Consider the following 9,205-nt stretch of genomic DNA (forward strand, 5'->3'; position numbering starts at 1 on the left):
TGTGAGATCAGTTTAAAGGACAAATGGTCACTCAAACCTTTAGTAATGGCGTTACAGGGTAATGCTAGGAAATTAGATTCACTAGTTACATTTTCTATTCAGTAATAAAGCTGATACTTTCACAACACTTACAGCATCTCGTGGGGAAATGTAACGCGATTTATTTCTCTGCTCGTCAATTCGATATTCGATGCGATTCAGTAAGGACAAACATTCGTGACGCCACATCCATTTACTGTATCTCTGGAAATATAAAATGACTGAAAATCACAAACACTCATAAGAAGAGTGTATGAATAAAAATGATAAACTGAAGAGCGGGGACACAAAGAGAGGAAAAAAGGCAGAGAACAGCAGATGTTGAGGCGAGTACAGGAACAGCAGAGCCACGTGGGTGATGATAGATCATGACTAAGCATTATATTGCCGACTGTAAGTGAAGCCGTTTATCAGGCGACCTGCGGTTCTTGTCTGCTCTTCATTCAGAGCAGCGTTCCCTCTCATTTCATCACCCTAATGAAGACAAAACATCAGCTGAACATTGCTTACCAACAGCCTGCTATTAATATTAATCTACACTAAACAGAGAGTACATATGTAGCTTTTCCCAATAAATGGAGTACATTTGAAATGATCAGTACAGCTGAGGCAGGCTCGCACGATGCAGAACTATCCCAAAACATCCATAAAAACTCAACACCCTTTTTTAAATTTGCGAGCCATTTGCAGTTGTTGTACAAAACCTGTACAAAACATCCAGAAACATGGTGACAACGTAATTACATCCTGCTGAAGGTTATTTCATCTCACTCTGCTCTGACTGACGTCTTCTTTTTTGGGCATCTTTTTATTTTACCCAACTTCTTTTTGCACCAGCACATCTGGGACATGCTGTTTGGGGTTGAACACGTTGGCCCCATGTGATGAAAGCATACAGTGAAGGCAGAGTCTTGGTTTTGATCCATTAGTTTGAAGACTGTAGTTGATTACTACAATACACCGCTCCCTTGTTGTCTTCTGATGTCCATATAAGCATATGTTTAAGCCTGGTCATACCAGATACGTTGTTTAGCTGATGGTTCTCTGCAGAACAAATCCCGTCTTCTGCACCAGTGGAACAGATTGTAGCACGAGAACAGAGGGTTTTAACTACAGATTAGAAGTGCTTACTACAGGGCAAACACTCCCAACACACACGTGTATACATGCAGTACAGTGTTTAACGACTACTTTATAATGCTTGTTCAAACAGGAATGGAACAGGCACATTTATGCAATGAGAAATGATGAAAGGAAGGAGAGAGAGAGAGGTCTGCAGAGACAAAGAAAAACCAGCGATAGTTTATATCGTCTCTGCCGTCACCGAGCAGGACGGTTTGATGCATGGCGCTGCTGGACCAAGGACACTACAGCAAATGCATAAAGCCAGGCATATCTGCATATCCGTTATTTGTGGCTGCCATAGATATTGCTTAATGAAACTGTCCCGAGTCTGCCAGAGCGCATTAACTGAGCCTGAAGCTCAGCTGCAGCTGGTTTCTGCTGGCAAACAAGGTGCAACGCTTGCGTCCAGGTGGAGGTGTAGCAGTGATGGACACAATCTGACTGGAAGGGAATAACTGAGTGTAAAATGACAAGTTTCAGTCTCAAATATGGTAAATTGACAAGCAGGGTTTTGAAGTTCAACTCAACAGAGTGAACAGAAAATGTAAAACTAAGGCTAAGAGCACACGATTACTCTACTTCGTATGTTAAATACTTTTTACTATACTTGCATAACGCTTAGCCCGCATGTTTGTTTTTGTGATTGATGTTATCTGCTAACCTTGACATTCCTGAATATATGGTTTATTATCTGGATGTCCAAATACTTCTTTAAAACATCTTCAGTTTATCCAAAATGCTGCAGCCAGAGTCTTAACTGGAGTTAGTGGGAGAGATCATTTCTCTCCAGTTTTAACTTCTCTCCACTGGCTCCCTGTCAAATCCAGAATTGAATTCAAAATCTTGCTTCTAACCTACAAAGCTCTCAACAACCTAGCTCCATCTTATATTACACATCTTATTGTTCCATATTTTCCTAACAGAGCACTTCGCTCTCAGACTGCAGGCTTACTTGCGGTTCCTAGAGTTTCCAAAAGCAGAATGGGAGGAAGATCTTTCAGTTATCAGGCTCCTCTCTTGTAGAACCAACTTCCAGTTTCTGTCTGTGAGGCTGACACATTGTCCAGTTTTAAGACTGGACTTAAGACTTTCCTTTTTGAGAAATCCTATAGTTAGGGTTGGCTTGTTATGCTATAGGCTTAGACTACTGGAGGACAAATTGACTTCATTTCCTTAAATGAATCGTTAAAATTGAATAGTTTTCATTTGATACTATTTCTATTTGAACATGTGATTCTTGACCTGCCATTGTGTATCTGTTCCTCTCAAACCCAGCCGGTCGAAGCAGATGGCCTGAGCCTGGTTCTGCTAAAGGTTTCTTCCTCATGAGGGAGTTTTTCCTTTCCACTGTCGCCTTCGTGCTTGTTCAAAATAAGAGTTCTGCGATGGAGTGAAATTCAAAGCAGTCTGCTCCTCAGATAAATAATGTTAAATTATTATTTTTTTATATATCAGTGTTTCTGTTCAGTGATCCTGTTGTGACTTGGCGCTATATAAATAAACTGAAATGAATCAAATCATTTAGGTTTATCCAGTTTTGTTACTTCTACATGGAAATCCAAAGTAAACCTTGTGCATTAAAACTATCTGAGACAGTTTCAGAATTTTTGAATCTCATTGCTGTAGAAACAACGAAACAGTTTTGCACCTCCAGCCTCAAGGTTTTATGCATATTTGAAACTCAAGAAATCCTAAAGGCTTACTGAAAACCCAGTTTGCATTTTTGCCAACTAAAACAGTTGATGGGTAATTCTTGAAGACAAACGTCTAGATCATTACTTGTACCTGATCTCGTGTTAGTAGGCAAATCAAAGGCATATTCTGAAAGTCTGGTTTCAGGTTTCGTTTGTGTATCGAAGCCATCAGATCGTCACGGTTCATTCGGTACACAGATGCTCTGCTGCCGTCGGCTGCTAATTCAGCTGCAACCACATTACTCCCATCCTTAATAAGGTTTCCTGAGCGTCTGTCTTTCCAAGCTTCACCCTCCTCCACCAACACAAACAAACTAATGGAGTATGAAGCCAGCTACGGCTTCCATTACATCTTTGCCTTTGCTTTTCGCAGGGTGCTGACGTTAATAAATGAGTGCATGCGACGGTGAGCACAGATGTTAAAAACCATCATTTTCTTTTAATTTGAAATGCGTTTTAAAGACCATGCGTCTCCCAACGAAGAAATTGCCAAAACAATGAGTGTATGTAGGCATGAACTCCAGTGAGTGATGTTTCCATCTAAAAAAAACAAAAAACAGCACTCGTGAAAAATGTGTTTGCATCAAAAACGATGTTTGTGTGAATGTGTACGGTACATAATGAATCTTCTTTGTTTCTGAGTGAGAAATACATTTTTTTTCGTTAGAGGTCTTGAAAAATAGTTGAGGCTGTAAAGGTCAGGGAGCCACATCAGACAGGTTAGAGGCCATCAGCCAAAATCTGAATAATAAAAAAATGTATCTTTCTGCATGTGGCTTTTAATATTCAATATACTTTGTGATATCACTTTTCAGAAAAGTAGCATTAAATGCCAACAGAACCACTGTTTTCAGGTAAAATGTAATTTATGCTGCAAGTTACACGCACAGATAAGAACAAAACTTTTATACATGCACACACACACATATATATATATATATAACATAACATCAACTTACTAGAATAACACACAAATTAAAATGCAAAAATATTCCATCAAGGTTTCATTTTCAAAATAAAATTACGTAACTTTTTAGTTTTTTGCAACAGAACTTTTAACTGTTTTAACACCGTCCTAAATAACAATACCATAAAGAAAATTGAACTTTCAATGTTTTTTGCAAAAATAATTTCTGAAAGGACAACCTCCATTGTCTCTCTTTTCTTAACTTAACTGTTAGAAAAGGGCTGCGACGACACTAATATTTAACAATCAAACTAATCAACATTAAAACACAAAATTGTATTTCTTGTGAAAATATTCCAAGTTAGCTAAAGTCTCTTCAGAGCGTTTCTCAGAACAAGTGAATCTTCATTTCTGCTGAGATTTGATTCTTTTCATGAAGCGGTTGAGCCTACCTGGTTCCAAATAACGGAAACAGGAAACCAGGCTTTCGCTGGTAGGAAGGAAACACCGGAGCATCTGGGGGAAAAATAAAACAACACATTCAACGTTGGTTTAAATTATTTACTAAAATACGCTGAAATTAACTGTGCTTCAAAATATCAAACTCTTAACATTTATCTTAACGATTTTACACCTAACAGCCCCTGATGAGGTGCATTTCATTCACATAGACCTGTCATTTCTAACCCGCACCCATAATACTGTGCTCAATGTGCAGGTCGGTGTCGGGCTTTTGATTGCGTCAGCGGATGCGCGCGGCTGACGATCCAATTATATGGCAACATGGTTTGCCATACCTTCACCAGCCGCACATGGCCATTTGACCACGCGCTGAACGGCCTTGAAAGAGGTAAAAAAAATAAAATAAATTCAGTTAAGCTTCAGATGGGACTATACTGCCAGGCAGCGATCCATCAAAGACAAATGGACGTTCAGCCGCTGCAATCAGCGGACGTGCGCGGCCGACGACCCAAACAGGTGAGATCCTAAAATAGCCGACATGTCAGAGCAGGGTCCAAGTCTGAATAATGCAGAATGCAGGCAGAAGCAGGTATTTAATACACTCTAATGGCCACGAAAGGACAAACACCCCCTCAGCTCCGATCTTCTGCCTAGCCGTGCGCGTCCACCGACCGTTAATAACAATAAGCAGTCAAAGCTTAATTAAAAATGCTGGGGTGAGTTTTTTTTTTTTCGGGTTTGGACCTGTAATTACTGTTAATTTGTCGGGTTGGGTGGGACTCGGAAATGATGGATACGGGCTGGGGCGGATCTGATTTCTTTGGGCCCGACTGCAACTCTACACCCACTGCCTTTCAGGTGAGACTTTTAGACTAAATTTCTCTTATGTTGAGAAATTGAGTTGTAGCTGCATGATCTGTTAGGGAGTATGTGTTGTGAATGACAGCCAGCTACTACCACAAAGCAAACCATCTGTCTGAAGCAACTCTGCAGAGATGACAAAACCGAGCTGCAGCCGCATCAAGACAGGTGCATCGTGATGAAGGTACGGCCAAGTATGAGGAGAAAGAACTGATATAAACCACGGAGAATACAGTCAGCAAATGGTGCTGTCTGAAGAAACGCTTTCACACTCGGGCATTTATTCCAGTCTGTCCAGAACCAATTCTAGTTTCCATCTTTATCTGTGTAAGCTGTGTATGTCTCGTGACGTTACACTTCAAAAAAATTATTTTGTACATAAATCAACCCTGCTTTCCTCCCTTTTTGTTTTTCCCCCTCGCCGCTTACATGGTTCTAGTAGAAGCCAGATGGAGGAGCAGCAGTCCATCGATATCAGAGCAAAAGCAATGAAAGCAGCTTGTTGGGTCAAATAGCTCTGGTAACGGGTCTAATTGGATCTGTGTCAAGTTCTCACTGCAGGTACATCCACCACTGGAAGCAGCAGGACGGAAATCAATACGCCCTTTCTGCATCCATGGACACGCTCTGTTTTCATTGAAGGCTTTTCACTGAGTGTAAAGAGTGATAGAGATGGAGTGATTTAATGTAGAAGCATTAAGGTCACAGTGGAAATCTGCTAAGTGACTGTAGCAATAAATGTGGTATGTGGAAATATAGACTTGTTTCATAGTGTCTTTACAAAAAACAATCAGCATGAGGTGACAAGACTTGAGTAAAAATGTTTATATGAAAGTGTGGGTGGTTCATAATAAAATTTGGTGATAATATACAAAAATAAAAACCTACGTGTTGTACTTTGGGGAGAGTCTTGGACCCGTTTCATGTGAGGAGTGTTTATCAGCGTCTTCAAGATGGAAATTTGTCTGAGTGACGAGTCGTCATGGGAGTCAGGCTGCGCCTCCTCTTGTGGACAGCAGGAGGTGAGATCCGAGCTGGGTGGAGTTATGTTCTCCGTCTGAGAAGACAAATACTTTACTTTAAGAAGAGACAATAAATAAAAGCAGTTTTTAGTTTTAAAGACAGTTTCTTTACAAAAACTCAAACACAAATATTATAAATATATATTTTTTACTTTAGGTTCAGCTTCACCGAGTGGTGAGTTTTTTCTGGTCTGGAGCGAATCTGCAGGTCCAAGAGTGGTCGAGGCAGGACTTGTTGGAGGCGATTCATTAGCTGAACTTTGTTCACTAGAGCTGAAGGTTTGAGGATCTAGTAGAGCAAAGAACGGGTTGGCACCCATCTCCTTAAAAGTACATAAAGAGTTAAAATAGTTTTAATTTCATTCCATCTATTCAACAGATCAAGTTAGTTAAATTCAAATGTCAGCAAAACTGAAAACTGAAAACACACACAATTATTATTATTTTTTTTCAATATGAAAACAGTAGTCCCTCACTACTTCGTGGTTCGTTTATCGCAGACTCGCTCTATCACGGTTTTTCAAAATAAGATTAGACGTGACACATAATTGGCTGATTGATGGATGAGCCACACAATCGGCATGGACTTTTTATTTAAAATAAATTATTTTAAATTATTTAGCACCTGTGTGCAGCTCAATCTGCAGGACAAGTTTCCTGCTGCAGCTGATCAGCTGTTCTCCATGCAGAGTGGAGAAGTGGGCGTGGCCAAGAACGCTTGCAGGTGGCTAAGAGCAGGAATTTTAGAGCGTTTAGAAACACTGTCTACCTCTTACTACTTGTACTACTTTGCGTTATTTCACTTGTCGCAGGGCTTCAGGGTACGGATACCCTGCGACAAACGAGGGACTACTGTATACTTTTTAACGATTTAGTCCTTATCCAAGTTAGACATGGCATTACAACTCCAAATAAACAGTTCAATAAAAACTGTTTCAGTAATTGTGGAGATTGTTAATCTCTCCAGTCCTTTTATTGCTGCCATTTTAGTTTCAGCTTTCAATACAATCCCTTTTTTTAACACATCTTAAATTCTTAATCTTGAGCAATGAATGTAAATAAAACAACAGCAAACAGAATCGTAGAATAAAGGTTTCTGACAGAACGCACTCGGAGTTAAAGCAGTAGAAACGTACCTGTAAACAAGGGATGACTTCGTTCTCCTCTATCAGCTCCAGGCCGGGCGGCCCTTCGTCTTCAATCTGAGACACCAAGAATCTTTTCAGTCCTTACGAACACATTTAACTTACAGAAATTCTCTTTTCTTTCTATAGTTCTGGTTTGTAGAATCACAAAGCACAGATTTCAGAACAGGAACCTGGAACTACACGGAAACACTGCAGTAAAACTCAGGACAGGCTCAGGAAATGTGAAGTATTTTGTTTACTTCCTGCTGGAACACTTTAAAACTAGAATGTTCTGCTGTCGTGCACACGGCAGGCTGGGTTTGTCAGATGTACACGACTGAACTGAAACAGGGGCTTTAAAGAGAACCTAAAATGGAGCGATCCAGACAGATGCTGGCGTGAGCTGCTACAGCAAAGTAACATGACAATTTTTTTTTTTACGTTTCCCCAAATCAAATTGTGTCTGTAAAATATTATTTGTTATTAAAAGTGCTCTTCGAGAAGCTTTTCGTGAACTGAAAAAGCTGCTTGGATAAGAAGCAAAATGTCTTCAACTACAGAACTAGACACTCCGCTTAGTCTACATTTTAGTACTTCCTAGATAAAAGTATGTTTTGTGAATATTTGCAGTTTTTTTTATCTCCTATGAACGTCACAGTTACATCCTGTTAAAGCAGCATGACACCTACAGACCCACCATGTCACCATGCTAAACCATGCTAACGCGCCAAAGCAAAAATATTTGTCAACTCTTGAGATATTCTAGGTGTCCTAAATTGTTTTTTTTTTTTTTTTATAAACTAGTTTCTTGCTTCATTTTATTGTGTAGTTTGCATAGCTGCCTGTAAAAGCAGATTTTATGATGTAATTTTGCTGTCAACATTTAATCAATGTAAAAAATTAATTGAACAATAAATTAAAACCAAGTTGTTTTTCCAGCATCAAAGTAACAACGTAAAATTCCCTTTTTCCTATGTTCCGTGCAACAACAAGCCTCTCGTTAACATAAGACGGAGACAATCTTGCGATCCAATATCCATTAAACAGCTCACTGATTGGCCACCAAATTATTTACAGTCCAACATCCAGCTGTGACCTTCCAGCAAAGTGACTATACATTAGACAGCGCTGGGCAGCAACTCCCTCTTCAGTGAGATGATGTGTGTGTGTTTTATCCGAGCGTGCAAACAGACTGTGTGCATGTGATGCACTGGGGCAGCAGCGCTGACTGTATGGCTGCTAAGATAAGAGCTATGAACGGTGGGGAATAAAAGCTTTGCAGCAACACTCAGAAAAGACTGGAAATGGAAGTGAGAGGGGGAAGGAAACACAAAAAGAAAGAGTGCACTCATAGGACAAACACCAGCTGAACAGTCAAGCTACCAAGCAACCATAAACCCATTTCTTTTTGTTACTAATATGTCCGTCTGTCTTAAACCATTCAGACAGTAGTATTATAAAGCAGTATATTTATAATCAATAGTATACACCAGCTAGAGAAATGCATCGTTTTGTTTCGAGATTTTGTCTACAAACAGAGGCTGTGACTTGCATTCCTTAAATCACAGTTCCCCTTCACATTAACCCACTATTCATTTTCCAGACACTGTGTGTGCTACCTGTGTGCCCTCCACAGACGGTTCAAAAGTATCTGATGACAAAAGCAGCTCCTTGTCGACTTCTGGCAGGTCAACCATCCCTTCACCAAAGTAAAGACTCACTGGTGTCACCTGAACACACAACTAAACAAAGAAAAACATGACCCGGTATTCAACTCGTAACTTTTAAGTTAGTAAAAACATTTATAAATATATCTATCTATATCTATCTCTCTCTCTCTATCTATCTATAGAATTCAATTCAATTCAGTTTATTTATATAGCGCCAAATCACAATAAAGTTGTCTCAGGGCACTTTACAGGAACATTCACATACATAAAAGCCAATTAGTAGTTCTCTATCTAAGGA

The 9,205-nt window shown here is 39.7% G+C and overlaps 1 protein-coding gene across 1 annotated transcript in view; it reads right to left on the minus strand.

Annotated features, from left to right (window-relative positions):
* Nucleotides 1-1,505: 1,505 nt before the first annotated feature.
* Nucleotides 1,506-9,205, minus strand: part of tdrd5 (tudor domain containing 5) — an 18,000-nt gene continuing 10,300 nt past the window's right edge. The window contains exons 13-18 of the mRNA XM_037697832.1: nt 8,857-8,979; nt 7,247-7,312; nt 6,263-6,433; nt 5,986-6,145; nt 4,218-4,281; nt 1,506-1,605 (exon numbers count right to left, since the gene is read on the minus strand). Coding sequence (XP_037553760.1) covers nt 1,506-1,605; nt 4,218-4,281; nt 5,986-6,145; nt 6,263-6,433; nt 7,247-7,312; nt 8,857-8,979 — 684 coding nt within the window. The remainder of the gene's footprint in view (nt 1,606-4,217; nt 4,282-5,985; nt 6,146-6,262; nt 6,434-7,246; nt 7,313-8,856; nt 8,980-9,205) is intronic.

This window comes from Nematolebias whitei, chromosome 3 (genome assembly GCF_014905685.2).
Source record: "Nematolebias whitei isolate Nwh7 chromosome 3, NemWhi1, whole genome shotgun sequence".
NCBI lineage: Eukaryota > Metazoa > Chordata > Actinopteri > Cyprinodontiformes > Rivulidae > Nematolebias > Nematolebias whitei.